General features: G+C 45.6%; 1 protein-coding gene across 1 annotated transcript; it reads left to right on the top strand.

Annotated features, from left to right (window-relative positions):
* Nucleotides 1-4684: 4684 nt before the first annotated feature.
* On the top strand, nucleotides 4685-18084 carry PSMC2 (proteasome 26S subunit, ATPase 2). The gene is made up of 12 exons (XM_084622938.1): nucleotides 4685-4909; nucleotides 7382-7419; nucleotides 8057-8138; nucleotides 11703-11802; nucleotides 12609-12740; nucleotides 13502-13574; nucleotides 13702-13797; nucleotides 14023-14187; nucleotides 15954-16041; nucleotides 16752-16954; nucleotides 17612-17708; nucleotides 17792-18084. Exons 1-12 carry the CDS (start codon nucleotides 4840-4842, stop codon nucleotides 17947-17949), a joined length of 1302 nt encoding a protein of 433 aa, XP_084479064.1. The 5' UTR covers nucleotides 4685-4839; the 3' UTR covers nucleotides 17950-18084.
* The last annotated feature ends 38 nt before the right edge of the window (nucleotides 18085-18122 follow it).

The following is an 18122-nucleotide window of genomic DNA, read 5'->3' as shown; positions in this document are numbered from 1 at the left end:
GGGGTCTGGGTATGGGGGTCTGGATGCATGGTGGTTGGGCAAACAGAGAGCGATGGGGGCAGAAATAGGGGTGTGGGTGTGCAGAGCTTCCTGCAGCCAGGGGAGGTTTGTAGGGGTAGGTCTGACCCAGCCACATCCACTCCTTGCAGGGCAAGAGCAAGTTCCGTCCTCCCCAGTCCAGCTGGGCCGGGACTAGGAGCTGAGCCTGGCACAGGGTGTGAACCAGTCACAGCCTCCATAGCCCTGCCTCCCTCGCTGCTCCAGGTACTTGAAATGACACACCCATGCTGCTGAGGACGGGGGCGTTACCGCGCTTGCTGCTTCCATATCAGAAGTCATTTTTCTGCAGGGAAGCAAAGAAATCTGTGGGGGACATGAAATCTGCATGCGTGCATGGCATAGAATTCCCCCAAGAGTAAGGGGACATGCTGACAGAGCCAGTAATGGTGCTGGGAGAAACAATCCATGCATTCTCAGTGAGCCCAGTGGGGAAGGAGCTTAGCTGATGCAGAGTGGCTTGGGACAACCTGTGCCCCAAGAAGCTGTCTTCTCTGTTCATGTAGTATTGTCAACTTCAAGCCATCAAAAATTATGAATCAGACCCCCCAAAATCATGATTAGTCCAAAAAATCATGAGATTTAAAAATAAATATTGCTTTAGGTCAGTCTCTTGATTTTTGAACTCCCCCTGCCCCACCCCCAAAGGGTGTGTGCATGTGGCAATCAGTAGAGCCCTGCACAAATACAAAATTTGTATCCGTATCTGATCTGCAAAAATGTTCCATGGATATCAAGTGGATATTTGTGGATTTGCAGGGCTCTAACAACTAGTGTTGCCCACTCTCCCACGTGTACTGGATAAAGTGATATTGATCCTGTTGCAGGAACTCTCACCCCCACATCTGCCCATCTCCTGCCCAGCAATTGATCCTGTCCTCCAGTTCCTCCTCACTTCTATCCCCACCCAACCACTCTCAATTTGGCTCCCCCTCACTTCAGCCCCGCAGCCCGCATAATTACTAACCCATCAGTTCATCCCCCCTACCTCATTGACCCCCACTGCCCTCAGTTCACCCTCCTAGCCTTCACCCCCATCTGCTCAGAACCAACCATCATATACCCCCCACCCCATCAGCCCCCACTCCTCACTTCAGCCCCGCTGCCATACTTTGGCCTCCCAGTTGGTGGAAGCCTGTGGGCCCAGTGGCTAATTTGCCACTGATTGTGTTGAGGTTATTGGTACTGGATCTCCTTTTAAAAGTCCAGTGTCTAAATTCTCTTGAGGTTTTCCACTTTTCTCACTAGGACTATCATGGCTATTATGCTGTGGCTGAGGCAGTTGTTGGTCTTTGAACCTTTGATCACATGAACACTTTATGCAAAGCTTTTGTCTTTAAGTTGTTTATGTGGTGAACTAGTCCATGTAGTTCAGAACATCTCCAGAGCTAGTCAAGGCTGGGTCAGTTGATTTCAGCTCTGAAAGGAGAATTGTATGTTTCTTTTGATACGACTATTCTGTCTGCTTCTGAGTAGACTTTAAAGTCAATGTTTCCATGAACATTCATTTTCTCTCTCCATGCAGGCTCTGTGTCATCACTTGTGATAGATCTGAGAAACAATGGATATTGGTTGCCTGCAACAGTCAATTGCCTAATTGCCAAATAAGAGAAACAGTTGCAAAGCATCCATATTTTGAATGCTTGTTGCATATTTCACCTTTAGCTGGACACACATCTCTTGAGCTATGAAATTTTCCACATCTTGTGCATTTAGCTTGAAAGCATTTGTAGTCTGCCTGGAATTTGTCCTTATCCTCAGGGCTTTTATGGTAATGGTTTCTAGCACTCCTGGTGTGACTGCTTACAGCTTCTAAGCTTATTTCACATTTTTCAAATTGCTCTTGTCTCTTGTTCTGCTGTCTGACTAGTTTTGACCACATTGCTATCTGTGTAGCAGTGGTTAGATTTAAGTCTGTCTTTAATTGTGGTTGCTGTGAGAGGTTCTTGTGTGTTAACTCAGTAACCAGCCTGTTTCTGATATTTTCTTGTTTTGCAGCCAAAAAAACAAAGTTTTCAGCCAATGCAAGAAAAGCTCTTATAAAAGTCAACATTTCTTTTGGTTCCTGAATTCTCTGGTGCAAACGTACTCTTTCATAAACCACATTTCTCTGAGGTATAAACTATGCATCAAACATAGGCAAAACTCTTTGACTGTCTTCAGTAAAGGTAAAAGATTTTTTTTAATGTGCTGTGCTTCCCCATAGCATAAATTAAAGATGATACCTGAATATCTCCAGTTTCCTTATGGAGTTTTGTAGTAATGCGAAATCTTGCAAAATGTTGCTTCTATGTCACCTTCTGGATGAACAATCAAAGCTGAAGTTCTCTGGGGCAGTGAAGAATGTTTATTTCTGTTTTCCTTCTCCTATGGCATTAGCTTACTCTTGACACCATGTCATGTATGTCTTCTTCACTGTAGGTTGCAGGACTGCTATTAGCAGGTCAGGCTTCTGCACTAGATATGGACTGGCTACAGATCTTCCTTCCCAAAGAGAGACACTAGAGATGTGTCTTCTATGACAGAGGTTCTCAACAGGTGGGTGTGGCCCCATAGGGGTCCGCAAACCCTTTCAGGTGGGCTGCAGTGCCCCACGGCTAAAACCCAGAGCCTGGTCTTCGGTGCCCCCCATGGGGTTGAAGCCCTGATCCCCAGTGCCTCCTGCTGGGCTGAAGCCAGGAGCAGCAGGGTTGAATTCCAGAGCCCTGGTGCTCCCCACAGAGCAGAAGCTCTGGGTTATGGGCAGAGTTGGGAGGACACGTGGGTGTTGCCCTCTCACCCTAAAGTACAGTGCAAGAGCAGGGCATCTCCAACCCCCCCCCTTCTCTCCCTGCCCCCTGGTCAGCTCGGAGGTGGGAAGCCAGAGCCTGGCAGTGCGGGACAGCTGCTGCTCTGGCTGGTGCCATGGAACAGGCAACCGTGGTGTTCCCTCATCTGCTGCTGCTGGTGCTAGGGGTTGAAGCTGTTCCTCGGTTCCCAGCCCTCTTTGTTCATGCAGCCAGTAAAGCCACTTGGGTGCGGGGGGGAACCCAGCTCTGTGGCTGGCAGAGCCCTCAGGGAATAAGGACTACAGGGGAGCCCTCCCAGCACACAGCTTCTAGCTACCCCCCTCCCTGCACCCTGAGCTACCCCTCTGCCTGCACACAGTCCCTAGCTACCCCCTCCCTGCATCCTGTTTTCAAACTTTCTGAGCTGAGCACCCCACCTTTGAGTTATAATTTTTGATTATGCTCCTACCTGCACACAGAACGCAGACAGGTGGGTGGGCTGCTGAGGTGAGTCGGGGTGGAGGTGATGCTCCCTCCCCAGACCCCACCATGCAGAGCTGGCTTGAGCCCTGCTGGCCCCTGCCCCTGCCCTAGAAGTCAAACTACACCTATGCCCAAAACCCTCAGCCCAGAGCCCTGAGTTCCTCCCACAACCCACGCTGGGCCCTGGAGTTTTTATAGCATGTTATGGGGGGCCTCAGAAAGAAAAAGGTTGAGAACCCCTGTTCTATAAGATCCTTTAATACACTGCCAGGTAATTGTTGTGAGCTTAAATAAGGTATGTTACACATGGTGCCAGCTAGTGGTTGATCATAATATAGTTTAGCATTCTATTACACAAAGTACTTTGTCAAGCTAATAAAAATTGTTTAGAAAACATAATGAAACGTATTTTTTTTAAAAAGCCCTCAAACCCCCACAAACACTTAAACATTGCAGTCACAAGATAAAGTTGCATCAAATGCTGTCTCTGTGCAGCTTGAGGCCCTACTCAACTGCTGTAGTTTTTGGTCAAGAAGATTACATGTGGTAGCCCCACAAATTCCCCGAAGAGGCATAGTGGGTGATAGCCTAGCCTGGTCAGTTGTGCACCCAGCGTTCTCATAAAATAATAATGCTGCGCTGCTTGTGACACAAACTGTGGTGATTGTGTGTGTGACCAATAAATATTTCAGGCCTGAAAACCTTCTAGATGCAGAATTCAAAAACAGCTTTGTCAAGTACAAAACAGTTGCAGCTGGAGTTGGTGGGATACTGAATCGAAGCATGAAGTTCAGCGTTGCCCACTGTCATGCCTTACAATATTTGGTGTTTTGCTTAAAGTCCCAGCTCCTGGAGTCACGTGATTACAGGAGAATCTCAGCTTTCACTACCCAAAATAAAAAAAATCCAGATGTCCGGGGCGGGGCGGCGGGGCGGGGCTTGAAAAGGCAAAAGCTCCCTGCACCTGAGGGCTCAGAGCAGAAGGCAAAAGAAAAGATCCCAATATGCATTTTTAAAATGCTCATGGTTTTTAAGCCAAGCTGCAGCTGGGGTCCCTGAGGGGCCACACTGGGAGCTGCACATTAGAGGCCCCCTGCAGGCCTAATGCTGGTGCCTTGTTTTCCTGCAGCCCTGCTTCCCGTGAGGGGCTGGAGCGGGGACCAGGGCACGAGGAGAGCAAGCAGGGCAGGCTGCCTCGTGTGGGGCGTGGACATCCAGGCACAGGAACCCCGCTAGTTGGGACTCGAGAGCGGGGGAAGAAAGCCCTGTGGCACCACTCCCTCTCTGCCGGAAGCGATGCTGGGGGAACAGAACTCGCTTGCACGAGAGCCGCTTCCGTCTTCCGGCTGGTTGCACCGAATACTGCCCCCCGCAGGGCTGCTTTCTGGGACTGGACCTGTGGCCCCGGCTCAGCGCGGCCGGAGCGGAAGCCGGGTGAGGTGCTGTGTAATGCATCCGGAGGCGGGGCGGCGCCTGCGCAGTGTGTCGGGACCGGGAGGAGACGCTTGAGGGGATCCGTGTGGCCGCCGGGATGCCGGACTATCTGGGCGCCGATCAGCGCAAAACCAAGGAGGAGGAGAAGGAGGATAAACCCATCCGCGGTGAGGCGCCGGGCGGCCTCGTATCCCCTTCGCCCCAGCCCAGGCTGCGGGGCATCCGGGGGCCTCTATCCCGCCCCCGCCCCTTCTGCCCGGGCCCTTCTCCCGGTGCCCCCCCCCCCGGGCTTCGCTGCGCCGGAGACACCCGCAGCCGCGCGGGGCCTCGAGCTGGCAGGTTGTGCGGCCGTGCCGGGCCGTCTCTAGCCCCGCCGAGCGCCCCGGGGCCTGCGAGGTGGGCAGGGAGCCGAGCCGCGGAGCGAGCCTGTGACTTCCTTCGGCTCGCGCAGGCAGCGCCCGGGACTCCGGGTCCCACTTGACTTCTGAAGGGCCAGGAGCTGCCTGCCCAGCCTTCCCCAGGCTCCCGTGTGACTTGCCAGCCCCCCGGGGCAGCTCGCTCGGGTCCGTCTACGCTGCGGCTGGCCCGGGCTCACTGGGCTTGGGCTCCGGGGCTGAAAAAAGGTGGTGTAGACGTGGGAGCGGAGGGTCCCAGGGCTGGGGCTCTAGCCTGAGCCCCAGCGTCTACCCAGCAATTTTTAGACCCGCAACTTGAGTCCCGGAGCCGGAGTCAGCTGGTTTGTGCCAGGGTAGCTGTGCCGCAGGGCTTTTATCCCCATGTCGACGTACCCTCAAGGGTGGGATCTTCAAAGGGAGTTGGGCATCGCAGTGTGGAGAAAATCACTGAACTCTACGAAGCTCGAGTTTGGGTCCTACTCTCGTTATACTATGAGCAGGGGGAGGGACGTGGCTATGAATGCGACACACAAACTCGGCATGCTAGGCAGATTGCTGCCTAAGTCAATGGGAGACACTAACCAGAGAGCATGACCTTAAACCCCACCACTCTCAAAGGTAGGCGCTTAAGTCCCGGCTGGGGGAAAAGTACTTAGCAAAGTGGACCCAGCAATGTGTTAGGTGTCTGCCTCACTCCACAAAACAGGGGGTTGTGTGCACCTTATAACTTTTAGCTCAGTATTAGCACTCTCCTGAAAGGTGGGATACCCCTGTTCCAATCTCATCTTTCTGGTGGGTGCGCTAACCACTGAGCTACTGGATATGCTCATGTGGGGCTCTGTCAGTCTCTCCAGTTGAAGGTGTTCCAGTGTGGCTAAAGGAGTCATTGGAATGGGGGCGGGGCTGAACCCTAGAATTCCCATTTTCTGTGTGGGTGCCCTAACGACTGGACTTTCTCTAACCCAGTGACTATTTCATGATTTATCTATGTATTGAGAAGGTGGGCTGCAGCACTACCAGCTCCTCCTCCTTCTCTGGCCAGATTTTGAGTGGGACCTGATCCGGTAGGTGTGCTCAGAGGCTGCTTCGTGGATTGGGACTCTCATGTGAGATAAGGCCAAATGCCTATCATTCCCCGGTTCATGATTTGCTCTGGAGCTTAGGTGCGTGCAGGATTTGATGGGAGTTCCTTGGGACTTAGGTGCCTAAATCTAGGGTTTAGGAACCCAAATACCTTTGTGGATCCCACCCTTAATCTGTCCAGGCCTCCATTCCCTTGCCATAAAACAGGGGTAATAGCACTTCCCTACCTCCCAGGCGTATTGGGAGGATAACTACATTAACGGTTGTGAAGCACTTGGAGATCTGCTGATGGAAAAAGCAGTATGTGAGTAAACATCAGCCCCCAGTGCTGTCTGCAGTGAGGACCGCTCAGAAATGTGAGCGTCGTGTAGCAAACATGTTTGTGGCTGTGCTCACGCACCAACACCATCTACTTTGCTGTCAAGCACTGAATAAACTGGGAGGGAATCATGCTTTTGGGGGGACCTCTATATCTCACCAGCAAAACCTTTGTGTCATGTCATGCCCTCTAACAATCAAATTATTGTATTGATGTAAAGACTCCTACTCCTTGTTTGTTGGTAACTTCAGCACAAGAGTGTCTTAGATTTTGAGATAGGGTCCTGTTCTTCCCACCCCTGAAATCCAGCGTTATGCTGGTAATCAATTACTTGGTGTTCAAGTATGCATTTAGGTATGTACAGTTGTACAAGTATCTATGAGAGGTTAGTGTCAGAACAAATGACATCTGGATTTTGGACAGTTGTTGAGACTGTCAAGAAGCAGAACTTGATCAGTTTGCTTATTTGTTACTTCCTTTTCTCCAATCCCTTGTTTATATATAGACTCTTTAGCTCATAAACTCTTTTGGACAGACTGCTTTCATGTTGGTCATTGAGATATCTAACTCACTGTGGGTGTGTGATAAATAACAATGCAGTACTACTTCATCCCTGCAAGTAGCTGAAGAACTTGTCTAACTCTTGCTTGTCCTTGGATATCTAGCTTTATGGCACAGTACTCTGGTTTAGTGTTTAAAAAAAACAAAATAACACCAACCCTTCCTCCTCCCCATATCAAAGGGGTTCTATGGGTGCATGAATTCATATCTTTAGAAACAAATTAGATACATTTAATTTTGTTCTTACAACTGAAAGCTAATTCTTGTGTATCTTGTTTCAGCATTGGATGAAGGGGATATTGCCTTGCTGAAAACCTATGTAAGTACCCTACATTACTAGAATGGTAAAGAAAATCATGAAAATCTAATTAACTGAATCAAGGCAAAACAGTATCTTCGAAACTGATCTTCTTTGGAAAAAAATCAGTAAATCTGTTTCCCTCTTCCTCCTTAAAATTTACTCCATCTCTGCAACCTCTCTCCCCTAAAGCATTCTCTCCTGACCCCAGAAACAACAAAACCCCTACAGATTTAAATATTACTGGTCTGTGAAGGAACTATGACCAAATAACTTAAGTTTGCAATTTCTTGTATTTCTATTTTAAAATATCTGACTATCAGTGGCCTGAATTTCATTTATACTTCTAGAGAATTTTATGTGCCTTAGTGTAAATGAAATGGGCCTGAATGTGAGAATTAAATTAATATAATTTACGTCTATTTTGGCTCGTGTATGTAACAATGGACCATTTGACTCTGTGTTTTAATATCAGTACTGTTTTTCAAGCCAAATACTGACTTAAAAAACTACAGATCAAGGTCAAGTTAATCTCTGAGGTTAACCATTAACTATATTGACCATCTCAACAGAACATAGTAACCGTCTAATATACATAAATATGTGTACATGTTTTTCTTAAGTTACTGAAGTGCACACAATTATTCTTCTGTTCCAGGGCCAGAGCACATACTCAAGGCAGATTAAGCAGGTAGAAGATGATATTCAGCAGCTACTTAAGAAAATTAATGAGCTCACTGGTAAGTGCTCATCTTTCCATTAAATTTTACTTTAAGAAAATCAAAACCAGGTAAACAACTGTGATTTTTTTATTTCAAAAGAGCAGACTTTGGGAAATTAAGTGAAAGGGTTAAAGAAGTCCCCAGACTGAAGGGCTCAAGCACTTAAATGCAGAAGAGGCTTTGAGTTTTTTCAAGTCAACTAAACAAAAACTATCTAAAATTTGCATCCCAAGAAAGGGGAAAATAAACTTGTATGGAAATGTTCAAGACCCAGCTGGATGAATAACCATATCAAAAAGGTTATTAGGAGTAAGCAGAGAGCCTATAGGGAATGGAAAAAGGGGTGATTAGCAAAGAAAGCTACATCCTGGAGGTTAGTAAATGCAGGAATAAAGTGAGAATTGCTAAAAGCCAAGCTGAATTAGTTTTTGTTAAGGAAATTATAAAAAAACCCTCTTCTTATTTATTTTGTGTTATAAATAAAAAGTACAAGGAAGGATGAGATTGGGCCACTATGCACTGTGGGATAGGAGATTAAAGATAATTTATGTATGTCCCAAAAACTAAATGAATATTTTACCTCAGTTTTCAATAACAATGCTAATATGAAATGTGCATAAAGGCAATATAGCTGATGGAAATGAGCGTCTAGAAATGGAAATTTTCACATCTGAGGTGGAAGAAGAATGTAAAGAGTTTAATGTACTCAGTTTGGGGGGACCAGACAGTTTCCATCTCAGAATACTGAAAGAACTGGCATACATTACTGCTTTCCAGTAGCAAGAATTTTTAATAAATCTATCCGGGGATCATACTGGAGTATAATCAACATCATACATGTATTTAGGAAACGGGGGAAAAAGGTGATCTGGGAAATACAGACCTGTTAATCTGACCTCAGTAGTATTCAAGGTTTTAGAACAAATCATGAAGGAAAGAATAGTTAAATTCAGAGGTAACTGGTAAAGAGGAGTTAATGCAGCATGCTTTTACCAAAGGTAGATCATGCCAGACTAAACTGATTTCCTTCTTTGAGAAAATAACCAATTTTTTTTTTAGATAAGGGAAGTGCATTTGACACAGCACCACATGGGAAAGTATTAGTTAAATGAGGGAAGAGGGGATCAATACAACATTGTAAGGTAGATAAGGAATTGGCTAGATGGGAGTAGGTAGCAGGTTGTGCTGAAAGGTGAATTATTGAACTGGAGTTATGTTATTAGTGGAGTTCCTCAGGGATCAATCTTGGGACCAATCTTATTTAATATTTTTAGTAATGACCTCAAGCAGAATGCCACGGGCCAGGCACCGCCGGTGAGTAGAGCCCTGTGCAGTTGTATCTGCATTTGATCCACTAACCGCAAAAATGGTCCACGGGTATCCGTGGATTTGCAGGGCTCTACTCATCAGTAGGAAGTGACAGAAGAGGAGGGAGACCTGGGTGTGTGGGTTAATCACAGGATGACTATGAGCCGCCAGTGTGATGAAGCTATGAAAAAGGCAAATGTGATCCTAAGAAGTGTGATTAGGCAAGGCATTTCCAGGAGAGAGAGAGAGAGATTAATGCCACGATAGAAGGCCCTAGTAAGACCTCATTTGGAACGCTGTGTACAATTTTGGTCACCTATGTTTACGCAAGATGAATTTAAACTGGAATAGGAGCAGAGAATAGCTACTAGGATGATTGGGGAATGGAGAGCCTATATTATGAGAGGAGACTAGAAGAGCTTGGCTTGTGTAGTCTCATAAAAAGAAGGCTGAGTGGGGTATGATTTTTTTCTATAAATACATTGGGGTAAATACCAGGAAGGGTGGAGAGGTGGAAGAGCAAATGGGTATAAACTGGCCATGAGCAAATTCAGGCTGGAAATTAGAAGTTTTCTGACCATCAGAGGGGTAAGGTTCTAGAACAGTCTCCTAATAGGAGGTGTAGGGGCAAACAACTTAACTCATTTTAAGAGACAGCTGGACAAATTTATGAGTGCAGTTGTATGACCCGCTTGGTTGTGATGGTAGTGGGTATGGCTCAACATCCCTGGGGCTCACTTCCAGTTTGTCTTATGGTCCTAAAACTAGTCCTTCAGGGTTTCAGCCAATCAAAGGCAGGGGACAGGGAGAAATTCCAACTCCCTCCCCAACGTGTTCTGTGAAAGTTTTTTTTAAATCATCTTCTGAAGCATCAGGGATGGTCACAGCTGGGGATGACCTTGAACGGGGAGGGCAAGTGGCTCTGAGGTGGCACCAAGCATTCTCTATCTCAGGTGCTTGGCTGGCTTGTTCTTGCTCACATGCTTATGGTCCAAGTGTAGTGTCAGGCCAAGTGTCAGGCTCATGGCCAAGTGTAGTGTCAGGAAAGAATTTTCCTCAGGTCAGATTGGCAGTGACCATAGGTGTTTTTCTCCTTTGTCTGCAGCGTGTTGGTGCAGGTCAATTGCCAGTATTATTTGGGTGTATATCATGTAATCATTTCTCTGCCATTGCAGGGACTCAGGCACTGGTACACTTCAGTCCTTCCAAATCTCTGCCTGTGGCACAGGATAGTCTAGTCTCCTGTGGGCTGTAGTACATTGGTCTAATTTTGGTGGTTGGGTTTAGTGTGCAGGTGCTGGGCGGTGTTAATGGCCTATGATATACAGGAGGTCAGCCTAGATGATTTAGTGGTCCCTTCTGGCCTTAAACTCTGAGACTCTATGTGCATTATAACTAAGTTCACCATGTTATGCTTTCATTAAATCACATCTTCTATGAAGCAAAATATTCTGTCATGGATCTCTTACATGTTAAGGGCCTATTTCTGATTTCTTGATTGAATGTCCATCACCTGTAAAACTGGATACTATGCTTGTGTTTCATATATACTTCGTATCTAAGCTCCAGATTTGGCTTTAAGACTCTTAAAGGTGATCTGCAAAGGGGAGGTGGGAAATCTGGATTTATGCCCTCTTCTGCTGCTTTATGGTATGTAAAGAAGCCAGAAAAGTCACTAAAAACACCCTCCCCCCCTTTTTTAAAATACATTAAAAATACCAGGAATATTGAGTTTTATCTTCCCTGTTTTTATGTTGGATGTGGTGGTGGGCTCGGATGTGTGTTTGTGAGCTCTCAGTTCTGACTTGACGGGCTGAGTGTTAAATCTGAAAAAGGTTTCTTCTTCCAAGTACTTACTTACAAGGTAGTTGAATTATAAATTTTACAATACTTTGAATAAAAATCACTTTCCCTCTAAATCAGGATTAACTTCTCTGGTATGTTTACTGTCATTGTACTAGTTCTCCAGTTGTCTATAAAGTCTGCCAAGCAAGAACAAGGTAGACAAGACCTGAGTTTCTAATACAAAAAATATATATAGGGGTGGGAGCTTTTTAGCCTCTGTTTCTGGAACATCATGAAATAAACTGGCATAAATCCCGCAGTTTTCCCTTTGCAGGTCACATTTAAAGTACCTGTAAAAGCTTCCTCTCAGCATATGCCCTTTTCTCTGATGTGACTGGTGGGTAATGTTTGTAGAACACTGAGAGTGAAGTATCGTTGATGTGATCAGTGAACTGGCTTTTCCTTCTAACTGTGCTATCTTCTATGTAGGGATCAAGGAGTCAGACACAGGCCTGGCCCCTCCTGCCCTCTGGGATCTGGCTGCAGATAAGCAAACTCTCCAAAGTGAGCAGCCACTACAGGTAGCCAGGTGTGTATGTTCTGTGGATCCTGTCATTTGAGCTACGTGGTATTATAAAATACATAGTATTTATAATTCTGTTTGCAGCACCTGTCTTCTTCCCACATGACACCTGGTAAAAACTTAAATTGATTCTTATGTATTTCTAAGGTGCCACTCGTGGTATCTAAATGCTCAGATGTTAACCTTTGTGAAATATGAGAAGTATGCCATAGTTGGAATAGTGATAGAATTAGGAGTTACAGCACTACAACAATAAAATCACAAACATACTAGCTATATGTAAGGCTACGATTTGGTCATGGAATCCGTGACTTTCACAGACCTCCGTGACTTCAGCCCACAGCTGCTGGGAGCTGCAGGGTACCCCTACCTCCCGTAGTGGCCAGGAGCTGTGGGGTACCCCTGCCACCATCAGAGGTGGGGGGAATCCCCTGGCAGCTACCCAGCTGCCGTGGGCGGTGGAGGGGAATGTCCTCGCAGCTACCCAGTCCCCGTGGATGCGGGGGACCCCCGCAGCTCCCAGCCACAGCAGGGCAAGGTGCTGGACCCTCCTCCCTCCCCGTTTTGTCATGGACATTTTTAGTAAAAGTCACAGACAGGTCACAGCTTCCGTGAATTTTTGTTAATTGCCTGTGACCTGTCTGTGACTTTTACTAAAAATATCTATGACAAAATAGTAGCCGTAGCTATATGATTTCATAAAGGCACTTAGAGTACAAACCAAGCATCTTTAATAACTGATGCTTGTGGAAGTAACAAGAAGCTTCATTTGTCTAACTTGTGGCCTGCATTAGTTAACTGTCTTTTGCTAGGTGTACGAAGATAATCAATGCAGATTCCGAGGATCCCAAGTACATTATCAATGTCAAACAATTTGCCAAATTTGTGGTGGACCTTAGCGATCAGGTAGCACCTACTGACATTGAAGAGGGGATGAGAGTTGGGTAAGTAAAGACATAGACTTCTAAGATAAGTAAGTCTAACTGTAGACAGAAGCTTCCTTTCCTTTAAGGTGTAATGATTTAGTCTCATGGTTTAGTTTTCTGCAAACAATCCTATTCAATCCTGGTTAAGTGTAATCTGATATCACTAAAATGTAATTGTATACACAGTAGTAGAGTTAATGGGAAACTTTTCTGATGATTTCCATTGGAAAACGCTGATTTGTCAAAATTGGAATGTTCTGCAGGATGAAATTCTGACGGAAACCAGGCAGGGTTCAGATGGAAACTTGCCTGCCAGGCAGGTTTCAAAACTATTAGTTTCCTGCCAGCTTGCCTGCCCACCTCTTGGCGGCCCGGGCTTTCAGGTTCCAAATACTTCAGCAGGCTGATAGAGAGCAGAGAACTCCAGGCTTGCGGCTCCTTGGCACTTGGGGTTCCAGGCTTGTGACTTCTCAGCAGCCTGGAAGCCATGGATGCCTAGGCTTCCCAACTGCCTGCTTGGTGATCTGCTGCGGCTCTGGGCAGCTTGGAACTGTTTCCAAATGTCCAAAATGCTGTTTCTACTTTTTCAAAACAGACTTTGGAATTCCTTTCCATGGGAAATCTTAGTTTTGTAGGGATGGGCTCAGGCTGATGCTGGAGAAAAGAGAACCAGCAGGATTTTATCATTACAGAGGGTTTTTGTTTAAATTATAGTTCAGTTGTGTTCATGTGAGGAGTATTAAAATGAAAATAATGCTGCTCTTACACCCTCCCACCAGTGTGGACAGAAACAAGTATCAGATCCATATCCCCTTGCCTCCAAAGATTGACCCAACTGTTACTATGATGCAGGTGAGAACTTCCTTGGCTTATTATGCTTTTTCAAACTTGCTTAACTTAAAGTGTTGACTTCTCTGGCTGAATTCTGCTATTGCAATAGCAAGTTGTTCAAATGTGCACGTATCTGTTTGTTATGCAGGTAGAGGAAAAACCTGATGTCACTTACAGCGATGTTGGTGGTTGCAAAGAACAGATTGAAAAGCTGAGAGAGGTGGTTGAAACCCCTCTGCTTCATGTAAGTAACTCGTAGATTGCGACTCAGTGTTTTGATAACATTTTCTTCATATGATGACTTGTCATGCCTTTCCAAGTACTGAGATGTCTGAATGTAAATATCCCAGCAAAACTAAAAGTAGCTTTTCAGTGAAAATGGACTGGTTTATTTTTTATTTTATTCGCAAAACTGATTTATCACCGATCTTCACATAAAGATTCTATCTCCTGTTTCTTCCCTTCGCAGCCTGAGAGGTTTGTTAACCTTGGGATTGAGCCTCCCAAAGGAGTACTTCTCTTTGGACCACCTGGTACAGGCAAAACCCTCTGTGCCCGTGCTGTTGCTAATAGGACTGATGCCTGCTTCATCAGAGTGATTGGATCTGAATTGGTGCAGAAGTATGTAGGAGAGGTAATACCAAATACTATGTAAAAGGTGGAGCAAACTGCAGACTCCTAGTGGTGGAGGCCAAGCATTTTAATAGACATTGCGGCTGAATGAACTAAGTTTCGTAGACTCAAGGAGGCATAAAAACTATCAAACAAATAATTGCAGATAATAGTCTGGCAACCCTAAAATAGTGAAATCTCAAAATCTTGGTTACTCTACATCTGAAATTTTCAAAAACATTTATTGGCGTTGGGTCAGCGCTGAATGGTTTGAAAATCCCACCCTGAATTATCATTAGCTTCTCACAGAAGTGACTCAAACCCACTGTGGCCTCACACAGTTCTAGTGAATGGAGTACTCTTAAAATTTGTGACACCTGTAGCGGTTTGGGGGGGGTTTTTGGGTGTGTGGTCTTCACATATAACCAGGTTGCTGCTCCACACTCTCAAACTGTGCACCAGTTCATGGCAGCACTGGATAAAGTAGGTGTATGCCACTGTGTAGACCAGAGGTGGGCAAACTACAGCCTGCGGGTCACATCCGGCCCATGGGACTGTCCTGCCCAGGCCCTGAGCTCCTGACCTGGGAGGCTAGCCCCCGGCCCCACCCCGCCACAGGTATGTCGCGTGTGGGCAGCACTCTGGGCAGCGGGGCTGCCTGCTCATGCAGGGCAGTGTGTCTGGCGCTGGCCGGGCGGCGCAGCAGCCAGATATGCTGCTCTGAGCGACATGGTAAGGGAACCCGGGGGGGCAGTCAGGGGACAGAGGGCAGTTGGATGGGGTGGAGATTTGGGGGGGGGGAGGGGGTCCTGGGAGGGGGTGGTAAGGGTACAAGGAGGGGGGGGGTTGGATGGGTCGGAGTTTTGAGGGGGGGCGAGAAGTGGGAGGGAGCGGGTAGGGGGCAGAGGCCAGGTTGTTAGGGGAGGCACAGCCCTCCATACCGTTTCGCACCACTATGTGGCCCTTGGGCCAAAAAGTTTGCCCACCCCTGGTGTAGACTGTACAAGGGTAACCAGATAGGTGAGAGGTTTTGTGATTACATATGATGCTTTTGCTCCAAGGTCATGTTGGAAGCCAAAAGTTATCATTTGGCAGTTGGTCAGTAGCCTGTATGAAAGAGATGACAACGTCCCTATCAAAAACGACCATGATAGCTGGCTCATAGTAGCAGCTAAGAGAGGATAGATATCAAACTTGAACTACCTGCCCCACCCATGTAGGTGGTCTCTGTAGTTCAGGGTTGAGTTGTATGTGGCATAATGGACAGAACGCTGGCCTGGGACATGAAAGGACCTGGGTTCTATTTCTGCTTCTGGCTGCTGGGCGACCTTGGACAAATCACTTCACCTCCCTGTGCCTCCACTTCTCCAGCTGTAAAATTGGCATAATGATACTGATCACCTTTGCAAAGCATATTGAGATCCGTGGATGAAAAGCACTGTATTAGAGTGAAACATTATTGTTGGCAGCTTGTACTACTACTGGTTGAAGTTCAAAAGTAGTGACCTTTATTTTACAGGGCAGCTGGTTTGGAAGTGTCCACCAGCACAAAACTCGTAAGAACTTAAAAAAAAAAAATCTAAAATCGCTGTGTTGGTGCTTGTGTAAGCCCAGGGTAAAGTATCCTGGGGGCACCCAAACCTGCCAGAGTTGCACAGATATGTGCAAATCAAAAAGTAGGAGTTGTTTCATAATTGGAAACTTACGATTACCACTTGGAAAGCTTCACTGTTTGCTTTAAAATCTTGAGCCAGCCTGTCTGTAACAAAATCTTATCCTCTCTATTAGGGAGCTCGAATGGTTCGTGAACTCTTTGAAATGGCCAGAACTAAGAAAGCTTGTCTTATATTCTTTGATGAAATCGATGCCATTGGAGGTATGCTTGCAGCATGCATAGTTTTTAATCTTTAAACTTTAAAAAATTACATGCCAGTTCCTTGATTTTATGATTCTCTTTTCACCCTGTAATTCCTTGTTATTAGGACTTGCATTCCATAAATCACAGCTTTGTAAATCATTAAAACTTAGGAAAACTGTTACTTTAACCTCAGTTCAAGTATATATACTGCAGAAGGAACTATCAAGAAATAGTTAATAAAATCTGAACACATTTAATCCTGAACTGAAGTCATTTATTTCTATAATCAAAATACAAAGTGACTAAACTTAAGGCAGGATCTCTTACAAATACGGTACAAGCAAGTTACTGTACAATTTAATTCTTAAACATTTTTCTTAAACGTTTAACAAAAAATTAAACTGAATGTAAACTTTGCTTTGGGGAAAATTATATGGATTTTGTAAACCTAAGAAAAGTAGATGTGTTCCTCATCAAGGATAGCAATAACCATCTCTCTGACAAGGGATAAAAATATTTTGCCTGCTTATCTTCCTCTTAGCTGAAGATGATGCATTCCAGATAAGAATGGATAAACCATTTTGTTTTGGTAATTGTCTTGCATTCATATACAGCTGTGACTGTTGATATAACATATCCTTCATTTGTTTCTTGGTAACTGCAATGGGATTTATCCTCACTACAGAAGTGCCTTTTCCACATCTTGATGTGCAATGGTTTCTCTGCAGGTGCTCGTTTTGATGATGGGGCTGGAGGAGACAATGAAGTGCAACGTACTATGCTGGAGCTGATCAACCAGCTGGATGGATTTGATCCAAGAGGCAATATTAAAGTGCTGATGGCAACAAACAGACCTGATACTTTGGATCCAGCACTGATGAGGCCCGGGAGACTGGACAGGAAGATTGAATTTAGCTTACCTGATCTTGAGGTTAGAACTGCTTGTTTTCAGTGCTAAGCAAACAGAGAGCAAAGCAGTAGTTGTTTCAGACTTTAATATTCTGCTGCAGTTTAGAGAGTGAGAATGCCACCACCTCTCCAGGAGCTGTACACTTGAAGTTCAAATGTGCAAAAAAAGCATGAGAGTCCATCCCCATAGGCAAAGCCCCGAACAGTAGCTGTGCTTTGCAGTGTACTCCCAACTCAACAAATCCAGACTCTATTGGACCAAGTCAGGAAGTAGGTTATAAAGTTCTAGCCCCCTCCTCTCTTGATTTGCAGTATGAGAGAGGAGATCTCTTGTGATGACTTGTCAGAGCACTTCTAATTAGTTTCTTTACTGTGCGCCACAAACTGTTTGCTTTCTATTACTCAAATAGGCCAGTTCAGAAAGAGTGTTATGGTTTCCTACCAGTAGGTGGAGTAGGAAACAAGACTGTCTCCCCGTCTGAGGGGTATTCCACAGGCTGAGTACTCTACTTCAGTGCTTCTCAAGCTATCTGATGTGTGGGACCGGCAATTTGTTTTTCCAATGTGTGTGCAGACTGGCAGCCAATGGCTCGCGGACCGGCACTGGTCCACGGACCACCACTTTGAGTAGCACTGCTCTATCTCCTCTCTCGCACCCTCAAATTTCTGTTTTTTTTAGGGACGAACTCACATATTCAAGATTCATGCTCGTTCAATGAGTGTTGAAAGAGACATACGATTTGAGTTGTTGGCTCGACTGTGTCCTAATAGCACAGGTAAGTTGAATCCTATGACTTGTACGCTGTTTGTAAGTGTGCAATGGGCAGGTGTTAAATCCATCTGTCCTCTTCTTTGAAAGGTGCTGAAATTCGCAGCGTCTGTACAGAGGCCGGCATGTTTGCCATCAGAGCACGTCGAAAAATTGCTACAGAGAAAGACTTCTTAGAAGCTGTGAACAAAGTCATTAAGTCGTATGCCAAATTCAGTGCTACGCCCAGATACATGACCTACAACTAAGTTGCTGAAATTAAAGGAAAATATGTTCCTATTGTTAATCTTGGTATTAAACAAAAAACCTGAATAACTGTTCAGGGTGTGTTTGCTGTCTAATCGCGTTCTGAGTCTAGAAATAAAATACATCATTCCAAATGACAGGCTAGTAGCTAGTTATTTTTCTTTTTAAGTGTGTT

Source organism: Lepidochelys olivacea, assembly GCF_965140295.1.
Source record: "Lepidochelys olivacea isolate rLepOli2 genome assembly, chromosome: 1".
NCBI lineage: Eukaryota > Metazoa > Chordata > Testudines > Cheloniidae > Lepidochelys > Lepidochelys olivacea.
This window is presented reverse-complemented; position numbering and strand designations above follow the sequence as displayed.

Bases quoted from the DNA above. Each gene is read 5' to 3' on its own strand.
- PSMC2 (XM_084622938.1), top strand. From the start codon at position 4,840: ATGCCGGACTATCTGGGCGCCGATCAGCGCAAAACCAAGGAGGAGGAG. The intron at 11,803-12,608 runs GTGTGTATGTTC...GTCTTTTGCTAG, and splicing joins CAGCCACTACAGGTAGCCAG to GTGTACGAAGATAATCAATG. The intron at 16,955-17,611 runs GTTAGAACTGCT...TGTTTTTTTTAG, and splicing joins TTAGCTTACCTGATCTTGAG to GGACGAACTCACATATTCAA.